The 22,255-nt window shown below is 41.9% G+C and overlaps 1 protein-coding gene across 1 annotated transcript in view; it reads right to left on the reverse strand.

Annotated features, from left to right (window-relative positions):
- Positions 1-1,882: 1,882 nt before the first annotated feature.
- dhx8 (DEAH (Asp-Glu-Ala-His) box polypeptide 8) overlaps positions 1,883-22,255 on the reverse strand; it is a 52,016-nt gene continuing 31,643 nt past the window's right edge. The window contains exons 17-23 of the mRNA XM_085966388.1: positions 20,988-21,128; positions 19,200-19,355; positions 16,115-16,252; positions 15,068-15,196; positions 14,205-14,401; positions 10,748-10,927; positions 1,883-3,265 (exon numbers count right to left, since the gene is read on the reverse strand). Of these exons, the coding sequence (XP_085822514.1) occupies positions 3,046-3,265; positions 10,748-10,927; positions 14,205-14,401; positions 15,068-15,196; positions 16,115-16,252; positions 19,200-19,355; positions 20,988-21,128 (1,161 nt within the window). The 3' untranslated portion in view covers positions 1,883-3,045. The remainder of the gene's footprint in view (positions 3,266-10,747; positions 10,928-14,204; positions 14,402-15,067; positions 15,197-16,114; positions 16,253-19,199; positions 19,356-20,987; positions 21,129-22,255) is intronic.

Consider the following 22,255-nt stretch of genomic DNA (forward strand, 5'->3'; position numbering starts at 1 on the left):
CCCAGAGTGGTTAGAATGTGGAACAAGGAGTAGTTGATGCAACTAGCATAATGCATTTAAGGGGGAAGCTAGATAAAACACACGAGGGAGAAAGGAATAGAAGGATATGTTGATGGGGTTAGATGAGGAAGGGTAGGAGCCTCGTGTGGAGCATAAACACCAGTATGGACCTGTTGGGTAAAATGGCCTGTTTCTGTGCTGTAAATACTATGCAATTCTATCTAAATTATCCTACTTGAAATGAAGAGATAGAAAGGCAGTGATCTAGATTACTTATCCAGGTTCCCTGTTCCTCAAAGTCTGAAATTTAAAATGCTCATCGTGTTTAAATCTTCATGGACTCACCCTCCCCATCTCTGCAACTTCCTCCAGTTCTAACCCCACCCCACCCCCTCAAAACTCTCCATTGCTCTGTGCATTCCTCCTACCTTCACCTCATCATTGCTGGCTGTCTTCTGCCGCCTAGACCCCATGCTCTGGAATGCCTTCCTTAAACCCCTCTGCTTCTCCATGTCCCTCTCATCCTTTAAGACCTTCCTTAAAACCCACCTTTGTGACCATGCTTTGGTTCCCACCACTACCCCACCAAAATGAGTACATAGGGAAAGGAATCTAGTGTTCCTTAAAATAGTGATCAACAGGTGGTGTGGGGTGAATGGCTCAAATATAATGACATTTAGAAGCCCTGGATGGAGTGAGTTTTGAGCCAAATGGCCATGTCTTGCTCAAGACATTATGTTCTACTCTTCAATTGGAAGTGCACCTCACTCCCATTACCAAACTGCTATTAGAATTGGTCATTGCATGTGCCCAGCAATTGTAGAACAAAGATGAGATTCCAGAACTGATTGGCATTCAGGAACTTCCTCTCCTGGGGGGCCACTTTGGTACCAAGGATCAGGAATCTATGTTTTGTTTGAAGACTGCAAAGTGTGGGCTAAGAGAGCATCCCAGTAACTTCACTCTGTAACCCAAGGATGACATCTGGAAAATAAAGTTATTTTCCTCAACAAGAATGATTTCTCCAATTGCAAATATCTATCTGAAGCTGGAAAAAGGAACTAAGAATTCTAGGAGAGAATGGTCAAGATGTCATCACTCAAAAGAACAGCTTTCCGTTCCCTGAATGGCCTATAAAGAACATGGATAAGGTCACAGATTCCACGCTCAATTCTCAACCTGAACCTATCTCAACAGCTGGAGCCCTACATTTTACTTCAGGAAATTGGGCAAGGCAAGGGAAAGAAAACATTTATTCCTGTGACTCTTTCCACTGACTCTTTAGTTAAAGGGGTGTGTGGAGATCGGATGTCCACTATGGGTCAAATAACCTAACACACACTGTCTAGGCTTGCACATGAGGAATGTACAATTGAGCAAGGCACTGTAGAGCTTCCAGCATTGAAGATAAGTGCAAGAATCAACACCTTTCGAAGAGGATAGTAGAAAAGAGGGTGAGCATCTAGGACAAGTGTCTCATTGATGGCACTAGGCACAAGAGGAAGTTATAAAGCTAATATAAATAATTATTTCCCCAGTAGTCAGGTGAGCACCATGGCAAACCGTCATTATGTAAAGTTCAGTAATGACACTGTGCATCAATTACTTGGAGATTCTGGCTGTCAATGTTCACCATCTGAAACAAAAAACCTCAGTAAAATTGTAACCTACCAACTCCAGTAATTACTATAAAGTATTGAACACGTGGGAGCATTTCCTGGTAGTAATCACATATTAGCACACACGACAATAACAAACTGGTCTTGTGGTTCCTGGCAGCATCTGAACCCACAGATGAAATTATTACAGAGTAGTCATTCATGAAAGAATTGCAGGGTTGCTGGTAAAGGAGAGGAATACAAACACACATGCACATTCCATACAAAATATACAGCCCGGTTTTTATTTGTGTCCTTGAGATAGTACACATTAAAAAAAAAATTGTATTTTTTTAGTGCATCTGTACATTAAATTGTAATATAAATATATATGAATTGTAAATGAAACTGACAGGAGTCTTTCAATGGAGAAAATTCCCTTGGTTACTGATTCCCAGCTGCTGCAACACCTGCTCTTTGAAACCACTAGTCAGAACTAAATACGGTACAGAAGAAATGTTATCAGGTTTTTTTTAAAAAAAAGTATAGTATTTGCCATTTCCTTTTGAAATTAAACACAAACATTAAACAAAAACCTGCATCACGCTATTAGCAGCGCTACAGTTTATACCTTACAGTGCGGTGAAAGAATCGTTAAACTCTTTAAAAAGGTAATGGCCAAGAGGCATGTTTTACACTTAAATGTTTAATCCATTTTCAATTATAATTACAGCTCTCAAGAACCATAAAATAACTCGAGGAATTAAAAAAATGCTATTACATTCTGGGTAAAACAAATCTAGGAAGATGTGGGGTTGAGATTAAGGAAGGTTTAGAATTGTGCCAGATCTTTCAGTATGAGGGCAGGAAAGAAATGTCCAACTACAATATTAATCCAGCTTCTCCTGATGACACCTTTCCAGATTTATATTGTAGTTGACTCTACAGAGGTTTCAAATGCTTAATATTTGAAAATGGTCAAACACATTCTCAACGGCAATTTGTGTAGGCCTCCAAAATATTAGCTATATTAAAAACGTAAAGGCTGTATTTTAAGGACTTTCGACCATATTCTATTTGATGCAGTGGAAATGTTTTTTCTTGGATTCAATTACTACTATACTATAGTATAATATGCAGAGACAGATAAAACAGCAGCTTCTAACCAGGCTTGAGTATAACAGATATGCGTAACAGTAATACATCAAGAATAAACTTGGACATAGAAAATATTTCCTTATATAGGAAACTGGCTCACGAGGTTTTTAAATGCCAAGAATACGTCATATAGGGCAGCATACAAAATAAGTCTTTTTAAATATTGGGGATACCAATTTTTGGTTCTTAGGGTGCAGCCTGGAGTCCTGCTTTTCAGCCTGCAATCCTCCGGACCATTTTCTCTCGCTTCCTACCCCACCCTCTTCAAGAAATTAAGGTGACCAGCAGCCTAACGTCGCCTGAATGCTCGGGAGATTCTCCAGGCATTGGGCTCTTCATAGCGGTTGTACAGGGGCTCCAGCCTCTGTTGCTTCTTCTGCTTGCTGAGTTTAGTAGGGTCAGACACTTTGAAGAAAGCGGGTGCAAACTCCACCAACCAGCGTGGGTCGATTGTGGTCACTTCTCGCATGTATTCCTTAGTGGTTAAGACAAGTTCATGATATACAACCCTGAAAGAAACATACAAATATTTTACATTCTACTCTCTCAGTTTGCTATTTTCTTTTGTGCGTTTCCTCTTTTCATATATGAGAAACAATTTCACAGTTTTATCACACTGTTCAAAATAGCTCAAGAGTAAAGACAGTCACGTACAGAATCTCTATTAAGGTTCAACCTTTCATAAATGGATTCTCTGGCCAGTTATTAACAGAGCATCTGACAGTGCTAATCTTTGTGGGTAAGGACAGGAGAGAGAAAGAGCTGCAAAGAAATACCAACGAGGTCTTTTCATCTCCAGAATCTGAGTTTGAATCGACCCAGATTGATGGACTGAAAGGTTCTTCCCTCTGTTGGCTATTAAGGTTTCCACATGAAATTAGTCTTCTGAAAGCTTTCTGTGACTCAGCACAAATTGGCAATCTGATTCAGAAATGTCACAAGGATGGCTGGTAATAGAAATGGAAATGTTACACTGGTGCAGTAGGTGGTGTTCTTCAGAGGTTGGGACTTAGGCACATCGTTGGGAGTTGTGTAGAGGTAGCTTTGGCTCGGTGGCAGCACTTGTGCCGAGTCAGAAAGTCGTGGATTCAAGCCCCATTCTAGAGACTGAGCACATAATCTAGGCTGGCATTTCAGTGCAGTATTGAGGGAGTGCTGCACTGATGCGGGTGCTGTCTTTCAGATGAGACAATAAACCAAGGCCCTATCTGCCTTCTCACGTGGACATAAAAGATTTCATGGTACTATCCGAAGAAGAGCAGGGCAGTTCTCCCAGTGTTCTGGCCAACATTTATCCCTCAACCAACGTCACTAAAAAAGAGAGATTATCCAGTCATTTATATCATTGTCGGACTTTGCTATCCACAAACTGGCTGCCGCATTTCCCTACGTTAAAAAAAACAGATTCAAAGTGCTTCACAGTCAGACGTCGTGAGGTCATGAAACGTGCACTGCAATTGCAAGTTCTTTCTTTGTACTTAACCCATGCTGTAGATGTGGTATACATGGACTTCAGTAAGGCTTTTGACAAAGTCCCGCATAGGAGACTGGTCAAGAAGGTAAGAGCCCATGGGATCCAGGGTGCCTTGGCACGTTGGATCCTAAACTGGCTGAGTGGCAGGAGGCAGAGGGTGATGGTCGAAGGTTGCTTTTGTGACTGGAGGCCTGTGTCCAGTGGGGTACCTCAGGGATCAGTGCTGGGTCCCTTGCTGTTTGTGATCTACATAAATGATTTGGATGAGAATGTAAAAGGTATGATCAGTAAGTTCGCAGATGACACGAAAATTGGTGGGGTGGTAAATTGCGAGGAGGAAAGCCTCAGGCTACAGGACGATATAAACGGGTTGGTCAGATGGGCGGAAAAGTGGCAAATGGAATTTAACCCTGAAAAGTGCGAGGTGATGCATTTTGGACGGACAAATAAGGCAAGGGAATACACAATGAGTGGTAGGACCCTAGGAAGTACAGAGGGTCAGAGGGACCTTGGTGTACATGTACATAGATCCCTGAAGGCAGCGGAACAGGTAGATAAGGTGGTTGAAAAGGCATATGGGATACTTGCCTTCATTAGCCGAGGCATAGAGTATAAGAGCAGGGAGGTTATGATGGAGCTGTACAAAACGCTGGTAAGGCCACAGCTGGAGTACTGTGTGCAGTTCTGGTCGCCTCACTATAGGAAGGATGTGATTGCTTTGGAGGGGGTGCAGAGGAGATTCACCAGGATGTTACCTGGGATGGAGCGTCTCAGCTATGAAGAAAGACTAAACAGGCTGGGGTTGTTTTCCTTGGAGCAAAGAAGGCTGAGGGGGGACCTGATTGAGGTGTACAAAATGATGAGGGGCATAGATAGGGTAGATAAAGAGGAACTTTTCCCCTTAGTAGGGGGGTCAATAACAAGGGGGCATAGATTCAAGGTAAGGGGCAGGAGGTTTAGAGGGGATTTGAGGAGGAACTTTTTCACCCAGAGGGTGGTTGGAGTCTGGAACTCGCTGCCTGAAAGGGTGGTAGAGGAAGGAACCCTCACAACATTCAAGAAGCATTTGGATGAGCACTTGAAATGCCATAGCATACAAAGCTATGGACCAAATGCTGGAAAATGGGATTAGATTGGACAGGGCTTGATGGACGGCGCAGACACAATGGGCCGAAGGGCCTCTTTCTGTGCTGTATAACGCTATGACTCTAATACCTGACCCGGGTGCACTTAACTGGATTCCAAAATTAGAAAATGTTCCATCATTCTTCTGGCACAGTGCAATTTTCTAATTTCTTTCCCCTCTATGCTTTTTTTTTTCATCCCGTTTCCCACTTTTTTGCGCGACGAGTGGTTAGGATTTGGGATGCATTGCCTGATTAGGGCGGTGGACACAGATTCAATAGTAGCTTTCAAAAGGGAATTGGATAAATACTTTGGAGAAAAAAATTGCAGTGATATGGGGAAAGAGCGGGGGAGGGGGACTGACTGGATTGCTCTTCGAAAGAGCAGGCGCAGACTCGATGGGCCGAATGGCCTTCTTCTGTGCTGTACTATTCTATGATTCTGCTCTCTTTCTGTTCTATCGCTTGCAGGGCCAAATCCATCACGGTCAGGCCATAAACATTATGAACTAACCAGCGCAGGATATTATGCTCTTCCACACCTCTTTTCACCAACAGTAATTTCATTTACCATACACATTAACAAAAATTACAAAACCGATGTGATTTGAAGATTTGGCCAAAAAAACTAAGGGAAAACTTCAAGCACAATGTTGTATTGGCTAGAATGCAGCACTGCAGGAGAAAATGTCAGACAAAAAAAAACACCTCAACTAATGAGATGATCTATCCCATTTCCCAGCTTCACTCTACAGAGTCCTGAACAAGAACGAACTAGTGGAAAGCCTGGAGCCGCCTACCTGAAACGAGGCCTGGGATTAACAGGGCTAACCCCAAAGGAAGGAAATGCGATGAGAAATAGAAAGTTCCCAAACCAGCTATGTGAAGACTAATTAAAACATGCAAAGAGGGAGCAAACCACTTTACAAAATGGGCAACTTGAAAGAGGACTGCTAGAAATGTACACGGAAAAGGGAAAAAAAAAAATCTATTCCACATACAAAGCCTATGGCTAGTTTGCAGAAATCATAGGGCAAAAAAAGGATGTGTTTATAGAATATAGAAGTTTACTTATTTCTTCAAGTGAAACAAAGGCCAGCAAACAGACATCTGCACAGGGACACACACGTTATGTAGACAGAATGTCAAGTCAGGCTGCCAAATGTAGCAAATCAATTAAATACATGGGGGAAGTGACTCATTTAGCCCAAAGGGCTTACCATACCACAATTCACTGTGGAATATGGGCTGACAATATCTGCAAGCCAATCAGAAGACAATCCATGTATTGAAGAAACAGAAAATACCATCATGGAGTTAGTATCGCTTTCACCCCCTGGAACTTTGTAGAGGGATTCCTGTTATTAGCACTATATCCTTTTTCAAATCTGCCACAGAAAGTCAACTCTAAAACTTAAAATAATTTAAGGGCGGGAGGTTTAGAGGGGATTTGAGAAAGAACTTTTTCACCCAGAGGGTGGTTGGAGTCTGGAACTCACTGCCCGAAAGGGTTGTGGAGGCAGAAACCCTCACAACATTTAAGAAGCATTTGGATGTGCACTTGAAATGCCATAGCATACAAGGCTACGGGCCAAATGCTGGAATATGGGATTAGATTAGACAGGGCTTGATGGCCGGCGCGGACACGATGGGCCGAAGGGCCTCTATCTGTGCTGTATTACTCTATGACTCTAAGATTTACTCTCCCAGTCATCATCTTCGGTGGTGTTCCACTGACTCTGGAGAAAGGACAGCTAAGAAATTCGACATCTCCGTGGTCCCCACCAAGACTGTTCTGTGGCTAGTGTGACTCAAGTATGGAACCTCAGCCAACTTGTTGTTCTCCTCCCACCAGCTACGGACCTCACCTTTGCTTGGTGTTGTGCGCGACAGTCACCACTTACCTTGGGACAGTCACCACTTACCTTGGGACAGTAAGAATCCCCCGGTTTCTGATGGAGATTTTCCAGTCTACTACTCAACATCTCATTTTCATTGTTCGAACATTTTATACCAGATGTTTGTTCAAGATCACATGATTTTGTTTTTGTGGTTCCTCCATCACCTTGCTCCTCCCGGTCTCTGTAGCCTCTTCCAGCCCGACAACCCTCCGAGATCTCTGCGCTCCTCCAATTCCAGCTTCTTGCACATCCCCGATTTTAATCCCTCTACCACTGGCTGCCTTGCCTTCTGCTGCTTAGGCCCGAAGCTCTGGAATTCCCTCCCTAAACCTCTCTGTCTCTTTACTTCACTTTCCTCCTTTAAGACGCTCCTTAAAACGTACCTCTGCCCCAATATCTCCCTATGTGGCTCGGTGTCAAATCCTGTGAAGCGCCTTGGGACGTTTTACTATGTTAAAGGCGCTTTATAAATGCACCTTGTTGTTCTTGTATATAAAAACTCCCTAAATTGTAATGAAATGTTTCAATTTGTTGTTTTGTGATCATTTTGTAGCTTATTTTGTGATGTATTTCACATACATTTGATTCATAATGACACATTTACACCCAAATTACACCATTAGTCCCAGTGGCGATTCTCACTTGTATCCGTTGCGTGCAAGTATCAGTTGTAAAACTGAAATAGGTAGGAACAAGGGACAGAGGGACTACAGCATGCCCTTTCACACTTGGGATCTAGGTTTAAAAAAATCAGTCCTGGCTAATAAGATGAAGTTTACTCTCTATGGTTAAGCAAAATGGAGTTGGGCCCAATCTCAACTCAATTCCCAGTGAGCACTGGTCAATGGTACAAAACTCACAATTGAGCAGTTAATTACATTTTCATACGCTAGATACAGCTCCTATTAAAACAGCTAAGGTTATAAATTACAGGCGATATCAGCAGACAATCTCTTGGCATGTCCGTACGACAGCTCGCGATCTGCTATTTTAATGGCAGCGTTAACCAGTTTATTTCACTGTCCACTAATAACGCCAACAATATATTTTCTCAGCTCTATAACTTTCCTTTGTTGCTGTAATTGTTCTCTTCCTTCCCCCACAAAAGATGCAAACTCATGCTGGGGTAGAGTCCCACTGTTCTCAATCGCTCTCCAGTAGCTTGCCCCAAGCTTTTAGTGAGCCTTGGCAGTGAATGTTAGCAAATTATTCAAAATGGTTGGGATAACAGCCAAGTTGTTCCCACCTGGCACCTAAACACACAAACTTTGCAGCTGGCGTCACTGGACAGCAATCAGCAACAGGAACTCGAGCCAATTTTTCCTCTCGCTAGCCCACGGACATAGAAACCAGTTGCCTTGCCCCCTCGTCCACGGTGACCAGCCACCTCTGCTCAACTCCAGGACCTTCCCAATCTGTATAGCTCAGTACCATACATAATGCTTTTATTCAGTAAGCCATCAAGAGAACTTTGTCATACTTATAAATACCACAAATATGTAAGCAACATGTAATGTAAACTGTTTATATGTACTACAGACACTGTAGTAAAATGTTACTGTCGTACTGGCTATGGAAAATCACTATGGAAAAAAAATCACCAGGATTTAAGCTTAAAAAAGGTCATACCATAGGAGAAATCACATCAGCATTCCACTGGTATAATGGACTTGCTGGAATATTCGCAAAATATTCTAGCAACAACATACAAACTGATGATGACATCTCATTGGTGCTGTGAAATAAATGACAAGGTTCAATTTGTAACTCAACTCAAAGGACAAGTATATGACCTTAAAAAGGGACCTAGCCAGGTTAATGGGTTGTTAGAAAAGAAATGGCAGATCAAACAGCGGGTGATAGTTAAACAAGAGATGAATAAGGGCAGGTTAAATATATTCCTGCTAGGTGTAAAAGAGATGCATCAAAGTCTGGGGTCCCATGAATAAAGAGAAATTATGGCAAAAATTACGTTTGAAAAGAGGCATATTATGATAAATACAGGGGAAAATAATACAAGAGAAAACTATGAGAAATATAAAAAGAACAGCAGGAAAGCAAACATGGAGATTAAGGTGGTTGAAAGGGCGTATGAAAAAAGATTAGCACAAGGGGAAATAGCAAAAGCTTTTACAAGCACTCAAGGAATTAAAGGATAGTCAAGGCTAGGGTGGGGACACTTAGAGACAAAGGAAACCATCTTGTAATTGAGAGTGAAGGAATGGCAGTGATATGTAAATAAGTATTTTGTCTCAGCTATTGCAGAGGAAAATGAATCCAAAAATGTGCATGATTTGGACATAAGCAAAGAGGAAGAATACTGAAGTTTGTTGGTGACGCTAAACTCAAAAAGTCTGGCAAAGTGAGGAAGAATGCAGGAGAACATAGACAGTTTAGTGGGGTGGGAAGATAGGTGGCAGATGCAGCTCAATCCAGAAAAATGTGAAGTAATATATTTTGAGATCTGACTATAAAAGTACGCAACTAGTGTTGAATTTGTAAATGACATTGGTTAGGCTATAATTGGAGTATTGAGTACAGTTCTGGTCATTCTGTTATTGAAAGGATAGAACTATACCAGGAATGAGTGGTTATAGACACGAAGAATGGCTCAAAAATGGGACTGAGAAAGTTGACCTAAGAAAACTACTAGGCACTTGGTCTAAGCATTAAACAAGGCTTTAATCAACTGTTTTACAACATGGAGATCTAGTTGTGTCCTTCACTAGTTCCTGTTAAGAATGTCCTGCGCAAGCTGGGCCCATGCCCAAGTATTTATACTCTCCCTGGACAGCGCCACCCGTAGGCCGCTCAGTATTATTTCATAAGTCTTTCTTTCATGAATAACTGATTCATGTCAAAGGTTAAGAGGATCTAAGAGGTTTATAAAATTATGAAAGGTTTGAAAGGGTAAAGAGTGAAAAATTGTTTTCACTAGTTGGCAAATTGGTAAAAAGGGGCATAGTTTCAGGATAGAAGGATAAAGGCAGAAATAAGGAGAAAATCCCCCCCCCCCCCCCCCCCCACACACACACACACACACAAAGGACTGCTCTACCATGAATAGCTATTGAGGCAGAGACTGTAACATCATTTAAAAAGTGTAGAGGTGTAGGCTGGTCAAAAGACTAACTTGCAGACCTACTAGTGAGGTGAGGGCGGTAAGAAAAACACCAGTCGTCTTGTGTGGCTGCTCACAGGGCAGTGTCATTTTCCGCCCTCCTACTTTCTTCCTCCCAGAAAGGATAACAAGCTTACCAGTGATTTAAGTATCTCTTCCTTCAAGCAAAATGGTTGTCTCGAGAGCCTGGCAAATTGTGCTTTGTTTGAACAATCTTAAAATTTATCAGAAATTTAATCCGCAGTATTTTCCCGTTGCTCGCTGATAAACACATTTCAGCAGTAAAACGCGAGCCAGACCGACAGTCCGCAGGAGCGTTCCAACACGGTGGTTAGTTTTGGCATTGTGATTACCTCATTAACATTACATACCATTCAGGCTGCCTGTTGAAGAGAGCACTGGAGGGGTGAATGTACACCACCTGCTGGTCAATCAGTGTACGGTATCCTTCTTGTGGGTCCTTCTTAGCTGCATTGCGGAAGAAGCCGCTGCAGATTGCTTTCTGAACTCGCACCGTGGCTTTTCCACATGAAACAACGTCCAGTTTATGTCTGTAAGAAAACATAAGCCAAACTAACAAATTAGCAAATTGGTTACAACTCAAAGCATTCATTACAAGGCACCGATTTACTGCAAAGGTCCAGCCTAGACTTTAATCCACCCCATTGTTTTTTTGGCACATTTGGGCTGGGCAGAAGGTCGATAGTATGCCCATATGCAGGTGGGCATGTGAAAAAGAAGTGCCAATGAGGGAAATACATCCTCTAATGTATTTCCCATATTTGTGTCAGTTGAAAGCTGGATGTAAGAAACACCCGTTAGGCTCAGATCTCCAACATTCAATGGTCAGTGGAGGTACCCCCTCCCCTGCAGGAATTTACCTGGCAGCTAGGGCCTGAACACACAGTATCAGAGTATGACCTTGTACAGGAGGGAGAGGCCGGAGGTTGTGAAAGTCACTACTCTATATAAATACAAGTTATTTCTATCTTTAGAGGTTACGGGCACATCAGCATAGTCCTGCCCTGCTCTCTGACAGAAGATGCTTCCCAATCAATGGAGGTGGTGGAGGGGCCAAATTATCGAAGCTCCCATGTCTAACTCAACAGAAGTTTCGAATGTAATGAACGAAGAAATACACTAGTCCATAGATTAGCTAGAAAATCACACCGAATACCGTGGCAGTTTCGCAACTGCATCCAAACAGTGCGTCATATAAAGCACTATACACTGGATAGCAGGGCATGCATTACAAGACACTAATCTAAGAAATTGTAGGGTATCATTAACCACAAGGTTACTGCTCCTTTTCAGAGATGCCTACTATATTAAATTACACTTGAAAAATCACTCGCCAGTGTCTTACCATGTACAGGAAACTTTGTGCTATCCGGCACCGACGGGACCGAGCTGTTGCCGTCCCATCAAAACTGCCGGACAAACCAGTGCTAATGTTGAAACATACGGAGATTTTGAGCTCCGTATCTGGCAACAAACCCTGTGCTTCTAAACAGTCGGCCGTACCTTGCAAGCGTCTCTGCAGCTTAGCAACAGCTTCAGCGAGACCTTGCAGAGCCTGACTGGTGAAAAAAAAAGCAACGAAAAGAAAAAAAACCTAACGAAACGGCTCCTGATTTTTGCCGGTGGCTCGAGCATTTCGGACAGTTAACCTCCGGATAAACCAAAGTTTCCTGTACCAAGAAAATGTAAACCACTTGGAAATAAAGATTCTGGGGAATGGAAAGCAGAGTGGGGCAAACTGATGTTCTTTGAATTGGCAAGATGTGAGTAGTGCCATGCCCCATGGATCTGTGCTGGGATCTCTGTTGTTTCCCATTTATAGAAATTATTTGGACATAGGCACAAAAGGAATGATATAAAAGCATTTTGATACCACCAAACTAGGAGGCACGGCAAACTGCAAAGAAGAATGCAGGAGATTTCAGAATGACATGGACTGGTTAGTGCGCTGGGCAAATTGCCAGCAGATGCAGAGAAATGTGAAGTAATATATTTTGGGAAAAAGATTGTGAAAAGAAGTATACCCTAAACAGTAATGTTTTAAAGCGATTGAAAGAACAGAGGTTTAGGGTGTAGATACATAGATCTTCAAAGATGGGAATCTAGATAGACAAGGCCATAAAAAGACAAATGGAATTCTGGGGTTTATATATAAAAACAAGGAAGTGATGTTGAATTTGTACAAGGCATTGCTTAGGCCACAGTTGGAGTACTGCATACAGTTCTAGATACCCCACTGTAGGAAGGATATTAGAGCTATAGAACTAATCAAGATAGGTTTGAAAACTTGGGGCTTTATTTACTGGAAAAGAGATTAAGAGGCATCTAATGAATGTTTTCAAAATTATGAAAGGCTTCGAGAGGTTAAATAATGAAAGACTGCGACATAAATTTAAGATCAGCATAGAGGAACATCTTTTCAGTTATTAGAATATGGAATGTTTTACCACAAATGGTTATTGAGACAGAGGCCATGTCATTTAGAAGGGAATTAGAGGGAAAAAAGATAAAAAGGACAGGGCAAAGGTAGGGAGATGGAATTAGAGTAGACAGCGCAAGTTGAAGAGCAAGCACCAGCACAGAGACAATGGGCTGGATTTTCATTGAGGAGGCGGGGCTACAACTTTCGGGGTTGTAGTCCCGCCTCCATCGAGTTGTGGCCAACCCACGCGATTTTCACTTGATTGACCTTGTTGAGCCCGCCCAGCGGTTCGTGACCCCCGACTTCGAGATTTTAACCCCCCACACGCCTCCACAGCCCAATGAAAATCCTGCCCAATGGGTGAAATGGTCTCTTTCTGAACTATAGATTTTTATGATTCTGTGCAAATTAAAAGTATAATTCTTACCATTTTCAGCTGAAACACTAACTTTTGCTCAAGTTTAATCTTAGTTAAAACTAACTAATGTTGTGCAGTGGAATATTCACAAGAGGCATTTGCTACAAATATAGACAAGAATTGTTTCCAAATGATACTATGTCCTCTATATAACCATATGTTTACAGTACAAGACTTTCAAATCTGTGTTTTTTCTCCTTATGATAGAACAGGACAACTTTAATAACCATGACAGCTTCTGGCAGGGGTTACGAATAAGCTTTCCAAAAACCTAGGCAAGAGATATACATTTTTTATGATAAAACACAGAATGAATGCCAGTAAATCTAACTACTGGAGCAATGGGATAAGGAATGGGCACAATCCTAAGCATTCTCCTTTTACGATTTCCATATGTTTTTGGTTTATTATTCTCCCCCCTCTCCCCAACAGGTTATCCTTACTTTTTTAGTGAATTATTACTAACTTTGTGTATATTATACACACTCTGCATGAATAGCATGGAGTGTTGGGAACACGGATTCACAGAATGAGGTACCATTAATAGCCATGCCCTCATGGGGAAGTGCTGCATGGAAGCTAGACAATGCCCCCCCAGAAAGCAACACAACTGAAACAGAGGTGACTCAGATTGCTTTTGTGCACATTCCAGCAGCTGATCAGAAAATGCCAGAGGCCTGGAGTGTTATCGGTACATTCACCTTCCTAGCTAGGGATACTGCACATCCCACGGAGACCATTGAGCAGGGAAGAGGAGAAAAATATGTCTCATAATGCTATAAATTAAAATTGCATACGATCTAAACTGCCCGTGTAGTGAGAATACATCATTATACATACAAGTGCACTCATTATGGGTATTGTTCATTGGACCAATAACTAAAATGAAGATTCAATATTGAGTATTTTGTTTAACTTCATTTGCGGAGACGTGTACTCCCGAGAGTGACAAGATATTTTCCTATACCTGTCCATGATGCCCAGCATCTGTTTGCGGATATCCTGTGCTCTGCGAAGGGAACGTGCTTGGATGAAGTTCTCGTAGCACCATGGGTTGGAGAATTTATTGTTTTTCCATGAATTATAGACAGCAAGCAAAGTAAGGTGATCCCCTTCTGCCTGGTGGAACTTGGCTTTCTTCTGGTCTGCAAGAGCTTGTTTATCCTAGTAGTGATTGAACAGCACATATGAACAATAATTGACTGACGGCAGATTGGGTTGACAACTGCGGCGGTTTAAATAGAAAGAAAAAAAAACTACAAACACTGGAAATCTGGAATACAGAAGGTACTGAAAATGCACAGGTCAGTTGACATCTGTCAAGGGAAAAGGCAAGTTAACAATTTGGATGTTGATCTTCTGTCAGTACAGTTCTGATGAAGTTTCTACAAAAGAAACGTTAGTCTGTCTTTTCTCTTAACAGATGCTGATGGAGCTGCTGTGCATTTCCAACATTTTGTTTTAATTTGCAACTAACTTTTTCAATTCTATTGGTACCAATGTATACTTTGCTAGATCAACAATCGCTGTGTTGAGTTCTTTCTTTCACTTGCTTTAAGAATTTAAAAGAAAAAAACAACATTTGGTTTCTAAATCCAATCAAGTGGCATAAACCCAGGTACCTTACAATAAACTCCCTTATTTCTAAAATATAGTTTCTCCAGAAAATCCTAGCTTGAAAAAAGTACTAGCAGCATCAAAATGTTTAAGATCTCAATTCCATGGATATGCCGTGTATTTACCAAGAGTGATTTATAATTTTGACACATTAGCGATTCACAGGAGGCTTTAGTGAGCACGTTCACTATCAGTCCAGCGAGATTTTCTCACCTTTGGTCGGTAGAAAACATTCTGCACGGACAGCATAGACACAATTGTCAACATCTCTTCACTGCAGCCAAGATGTACAGACATGATCAGCATTTTACATAGCATGGGCTCCAGAGGAAACTCTGCCATCTGAAAAAGACGTGTAAAAATGTAAGAGCTTAATACTGAAATGAATCAAAATTCAACTTTTTGCAACATTTAGTAACCTGAAAGATGGACAGGATTCAATCGCCTCCTCCTGTTAATTGAAAGTGATTTTTTTGTTTGAAAAAAGAACACTTTGAATTATCATTTTTTTTGCATGATATCAATTCTAATTAACAGACAATTCAAATTAAACAACTTTGAATTAGGAGTAGACTGCATCAAGCTCAGTAACGACTGATGCAGTACAAGTCCATATGTCCAAAACAAGACTTCAGACTCTGAGACAAAATGAGTTATATACAAAATACTGTATGTTATAGATCCTTTTTCCTGAAAGACTTGAGTATCCGATTGGGATTAGCTCATAGCTCAGCTCTGCCAATCAATCAAAATAAAATCAATACAGAAACTTAAATCAACAGAAAATTTAATAAGACTAATCACCTTGTCCACCCAGCCAATTTGGCCATTGCAAAATTGTGCAGACACATCTCATTCTGTTCTATGGAAGACAGTTTTATTATCACAACGACATCAGCAAACACTGCAAGGTTAATAGCTGTATAACTGACCTATGCATGGAGTAATAAATGGACCAAAGTGAGATGTGATGAGTCTCACTCCAATCACTTCCTGCTTAGTACTTAGGAGTACTGATATTAAAATTAACAAACTTCAGTCATTAATATTCACTTAACCTTATAACTTCTTAAATGTTCTATTACAAAATAAGCAACCTGCACAACACCCCAGTCACAGCATAAAGTTAAATTAATAATCTTAACTGATGCCCAACTCATTTATTACAACAGTGGTTATAAAAGTGTAATCATGTTTTCAAGTCAAATTTGAAAGCATTTTGGGGTTTAGACTGCCAAAGATCCACTAGGTTCCCCTTACCCTGCGTCCAAGTCTTGTCAGCAAACCTTCATCATCCAGTGCTCCTAATGTGTACAGCTGTTCCATGGCTGTGATGAGGGTCTCCATTGGAGGGGCATCCATAAAATCAAATGAAAGCAGGTCATTGATGCCCATAGCCTGAGACAGAGAGAGGTTTCATTGTGAACGTATATACATCTTGAACTCCAGTCGACAGTTAATAAAACAAATAACCTATACTGTGATGAGTGCTTTTATGAAGGTTACATCCTGATAGTACAGACTTCCTTAGACTTTGCTTCTGAACTATAAAGAGCAGTATGAGTTCCATCATACACAATTTATTGGACCAGCACAACAGACCAGTGGTGGTCTTTACATTATAAGATGATATGCTACCAAGCCCACAAACTTTCTGTAACACTCGATTTTTCTTTAATATAAAAATGACACCACAGGGTAGATTTTAAGAACACATAATCCTGACGTACAGCTGTCCATACTGCAATCACAGAGAGTATTTGGGCACTAAGGTCAATTCACTCGAGAGGACAGAAAATCCTGCGGGACAAGCAGACTTTTGCATCCAAATTCCTGATATGTGTGCCCAGCATATAAAGCTCTGCATCAGGAGTGGGAATTTGTAAAATCTGTTTATACATGTATAAAATTGTCCTAGGTCACAGAACTCTTTGGAAAACTTTTTCCTCCACCATACCTTGGAATGATAACCACTGCTGTGCTCAGTAGCATGCAATAAATGATTTAAGCACCGAGATCAGTTAGTTATCCAACAATAGCATTTAGGTAGCACCTTTAACGTAGAAAATATCCCACGGTATTTTACAAAACAGGAGAAGAAAATAAAGAAACAGACACCATGCCATGGTGGGAAAATTAAGAGGGTAGAACATAAAGAACATAAGAATTAAGAGCAGGAGTAGGCCATAAAGCCCTTCGAGCCTGCTCCACCATTCAATAAGATCATGGCTGATCTTCAATCTCAACTCTATTTTCCCACTCGATCCCCGTATTACTAGAGTCCAAAAATCTATCTCAGCCTTGAATATATTCAACAACTAAGCATCCACAGTCCTTTGGGGTAGAGAATGCCAAAGATTCACAACCCTCTGAGTGAAGAAATTCCTCCTCTTCTCAGTCTTAAAAGGCCGACCCCTTATCCTGAGACTGTGCCCCCTAGTTCTAGACTCTCCAGCCAGGGGAAACAACCTCTCAGCATCTACCCTGTCAGTCCCCCTCAGAATCTTATATGTTTCAATGAGATCACCTCTCATTCTTCTAAACTCCAGAGAGTATAGGCTCAATCTACTCAATCTCTCCTCATAGGACAACCCTCTCATCCCAGGAATCAATCTGGTGAACCTTCGTTGCACCACCTCTAAGACAGATAAGGAGACCAAAACTGTATACAGTACTCCAGGTGTGGTCTTACCAAAGCCCTGTACAACTGTAGCAAGACTTCCTTACTCTTGTACTCCTTGCAATAAAGGCCAACATGCCATTTGCCTCTCTAATTGCTTGCTGTACCTGCACGCTAACTCTCTGTGTTTCTTGTGCTGGGACAGCTAAATCTCTCTGAACACCAACATTTAGTAGTTTCTCACCATTTAAAAAATATTTTGTTTTCCCATTCTTCCTACCAAAGTGAATAACCTCACATTTCCCCACATTATAACTGTAGAGAAGTGACCAAAATCTTGTTCAAAAAGATGGCTAACAACACAATATAAGCAAACAGGGTTCAATAGCACCATGGAGCTCAGAAGCTAACTATTTAGACAGGAAGTGTTAAAGGCCAAACGGACTTCATTCAATTAGCAAATGTCACAGTTCTGAACCGACAAGAATCAAAAGTCCCTCACTGATTGGCAGATCCAGATGATGATAGAGCCAAAAGAGAGATCAATAGCAGCAATGTAGCCATGCAAAGTTTTGGAGGGCTGTAGAACAGACGATTCGATTTTAGGAAAACTGTTGGCTAGTTATGAAACTCTAAAATGCCCACTTTCAATACCTCACCTCAATTTCAGTTTAGTAACTGCTTTGACTGTTTCTTTCCATAATTTCAAAGACACAAAATGAGCAACTCTGAGGAGTTAATTCCAAAGCAGCAGGCGTCTTGCCCTTGGAGGTGGTTATCTGGTACAGCCCATGACACATGAGCCATAGTCTAACAAGAGGGTGCGTTTTGTATACATCTTTTTTTTAAACTCAAATATATTTGAAACTAAATACATCACTTTGGTCATCACCACTGTCCTGGGGTACACAATCTAGCAGCTTACAAATACACAAACATTCTCAATTCACAACTGCCCGGTAACACTTCGATACCAATGGCATTTTGGGGTTTTATAAATAGGGACATAAGGTACAAGAGAAATGAGGTAATAAGTTTGTAGAATGAAATGATTAAACCAACGTTACAGTACTGTGTGCAGTTTTCAGAACACCATTACAAAAAGGACATTAAAGCCACTGAATGCGTACAGAGCTGATTCACCAGGATGATACCAAGGATGGGAAACTATAGTTGCAAGAGCCTTGGGATACTGAGACTATTTCCACTGGAGTAGATAAAGCTAAGAGGAGATTTAGTAGAGGTTTTTAAAATTATGAAATGTTTTGATAGTGTGAATGAAGACTCAAGTGATAATGGGTAATCAATTTAATATCGTCAGTAAAAGAGTGAGAAGATATTAGAGAACTTTAAGCAGAGAGTTGGGAGCAGGGAATGCTTTGCCACAGGGAGTAGTTGAGGCAGAGACCATTGCATCAAGTGGATAAATATTTGTAGCAGAGAAAGATAAAGGGCTATGGGGAGAAGCAGGGGGATTGGTTTTGGATTTCTGCAGCAAAACGCCCGCACCAACAAGGTGGGCTCCTTCTGTGCTGTAAACTTCTACGGTTTTATGATACACTTTCAGTTACCTCAACATTCAAAAGTCATTATTTTAAGGCTGGGGTGGGGTGGGGGGGGGGGGGGGATCCCAGATATGTCTCCTCTCGCCACACTTAAACCTCAAAACATCCAGAGTATTTAACAGTGTTTTAAGATGCAACTGTAAATTTGTATTTAATTTACCTTGAGTGACAGTACCGTGCTAGCAAGATTCGTTCTTTGAATTTCAGGAACGTTTGTGGTCAACATTTCGTCCCTGTAGGCACGCTCGGTGTACAGTCTGTAACATTTCCCAGGTCCTGTCCTTCCTGCACGGCCAGCTCGTTGCTTAGCTTGAGCCTGTGGACAACAGGCAATATTCAAAGCTTTGGAAATGGAGGAGGTATCTAAAATTACACAACTATACCAAACAAAATTTAGCACTAGGTGAGAATATTACAATTTAAGACATTTTTTCCGCCTTTTCTGTCCATTACCCTTCACATGTCATGAACAATTATCAGTTTTGAAGATTAATTTTTTAAAAATCAAAATCGTTTGATTCTCCCCATTGATTGTGGTGTTTAGAACTATTTTTACTTAAATAGTGCATGAACAGTTAAGGAAAAGAAAAGGTTATTCAGCCTAAAGTTCATCCCTCTGGCATCCTAAATCACCCAAGCTAGCATCCAACAGGGATTTTGAATGCCTTTAATATGCGTCTTTATTACCGTGGTGATTCCTGGTAGTCATGGGTCTCTGCGGATGTCAGGCGAAGACAGGATCGAGCTTGGGTATGAAACCCCTCGAGATCAAATGGCTTCTAAAAATCACCATCAAGGCTCACGCAGAATTATGCCCACTTGGGCAAGGTACCAGACAGTAACTGACCCCAGCAGAACCATAACCCAGCAAAGAATCAATGGGGTCGATTTTCTTGAAGCTTTCGGGAAGAAGGCGGGACTACAACTGTCGGGTTTTAGACCCGCCTACTTCGACGTCCGGCCAATCTGCGCGATTTTCCCTCGATTGACCTTGTTGAGCCTGCCCAGCGAGCTCAGCAGGCCAATTAAGGGTCACCCGGCAACAGGTGACAGATGAAATATCAGTGTTTCACAGCTGTTTGAAGCTGTGAAACACTGACAGTCTGAGTTCTAACATGAGTCCTTCTGCACAGACTCAGTTAGAACTCTCAGCAGCACTCAAAGCTGAAGATTGTCACTTTTCACAGATCGCAGCCGTTCAGCTTTAAGTGCCAGCTGAGTGATGGGCTCCCGACGGCTACAGGAAGAAAGGCTGTTATGGTAAGTACAGGTAAGTAAAAGTTCTTTACACACTTTAGACACGCCAAACACACTTACCTTTGCACTCATGCACCCATCACTCACCTGAACACCGACATCTCGACCCCTCCAACTCCTTCAACCCGACGGCCCGCCTGCTCTAACCTGGCGTGGTTTGGAGCCGTCGGGAATCCCACACGAAACCCCTCAAAATAGGGATTAGGCTAAAAACTGCCTGTTAACTACCTGTTAACAGGCAGTTAATTGGCACTAATCCCTTCCCGCCTGGTTTCGGTGGGTCCCAGTGCGGGGCGGGTACCCGCCGCCCCTGAAAGTTGCGTGGGGCGGGGTTTTGAGCGGGATGGTGTCGGGACCCCCAAATTCGGGATCTCCCCCCCCCCCCCCCACATGCCTGAAACCCCGCCTGACGGCTCCAGGAAAATCGACCCCAATAACTTCAGGAGAGAAGCAAAGAAAATTGGCTAGGGAGAAATAAAAGGAAACTGCAATACTGGTGGAGTAGAAGATGGCTTTTTAAGTCTGGATTAATATACACCGTTGGCACAGTCTCGAGAGTCCTGAATGGCACCTAACCTGTGTCAGAGTTAATGTGATGCATTGTGCTGGCTTTGTTTATAACAAAAAATATAAAGAATTAAGAATATGACCAACAATAAATTACATTTAAAACAGAGGGTTAAAAAAGAACCTGTGAAATTGGAGTCACCACGAGCTGGTCAATGCCAGTCTTGGAGTTATAGACTTTCTGCTTAACAAACCCTGGGTCCACAACATAGTAGATGCCGTCAATGGTCAGTGATGTTTCAGCAATGTTGGTAGCAATTACAACCTACAATTAAAAAAAAATGTTATAGACGGAAAAGGTTTCGCAAAAAAAAATTGAATGAACGTATTAAAAAAAGCAAGACCAGGGATAGAAGCACTAAATCGTCGATTTTTTGGCCCTTCCCAATCCCCCATGGCATTGGGAGCAGCTGCCAACAATCACCACCATTTCTATAGTGCTCTTAACGTGGAGGATGGTTACTCAAAGCACTTTACATTAAAAAGATCAAATCTGCAGACGCTGAGCAGGCAGCAAAAGGGAAGTAGCAATAGGGAGGGAGCTGGGGGGCGACTGCTGATGGCGCTGTCGAAGAGAAGGACATCGAGAAAGTTTTTGAAAGCAGAAAGGGAGGTGGCAAGGCAGGGGGAACCAGGCAGGTGGGACAGGAGTGTCGTAGCTGAACGATCAGGCACACATAGTGGAGCAGAGGGAGTGGGGGGGGGGGAAGGTGCCTAGCTAGCAGAGGTCAAACCTGGAGATGAAGCAATGGACCAACGTTTCAGTAATTTTGCTAAATAGCAAAACAGAGAAAATATTTCCTCAGTGTGCAATTGTACTACTGAATAATGCAGACCAGGAAAGTCCTCTGCATCCATGCTGAGTTAGCTTTACCTTATCTGGAATGATGAGGAGCGCAATACACTTGGCTTGGGCTAGCGCAGGAAGAGAAAACAAAAATTATTAGCCAGAGTTTGTGATTTTGATTACTATCAAACGACGCCTGCTGGAAAGCCCATGATTGTGGATTTCAAGCAAGGAAAGGATCTGGCTTGACTGTAATATATATATTATTACAGGGGAACTTGGAGGTGATGGTGTTCCCATGTGCCTGCTGCCCTTGTCCTTCGAGGTGGAAGGGGTCGCGGGATGGCCTACTCCTGCTCCTATCTTCTATGTTTCTATGTAATGGCTGACAACTGAATTGTCTGCCAATGCTCAATGTCCAGGCTCATGCAAAGAGTGGGCATTTGGGAAAAGGTACTCAATTGCTTCTGGTGACGATAAAACTAACAAATCATTGCCTTGCTAAAAGGGCGAAAGCTTGGTTGGGTGGCGGGGAGGGAAGAGAGGGTAAAAGGATGTAGGCGTCAGCCTTGGCTCGGTAGCACGCTTGACTCTAGAGTCAGATG

The sequence above is a fragment of the Somniosus microcephalus genome, chromosome 24 (assembly GCF_052327205.1).
Source record: "Somniosus microcephalus isolate GS21.2 chromosome 24, FLI_Smic_1.0, whole genome shotgun sequence".
Taxonomy (NCBI): Eukaryota; Metazoa; Chordata; class Chondrichthyes; order Squaliformes; family Somniosidae; genus Somniosus; species Somniosus microcephalus.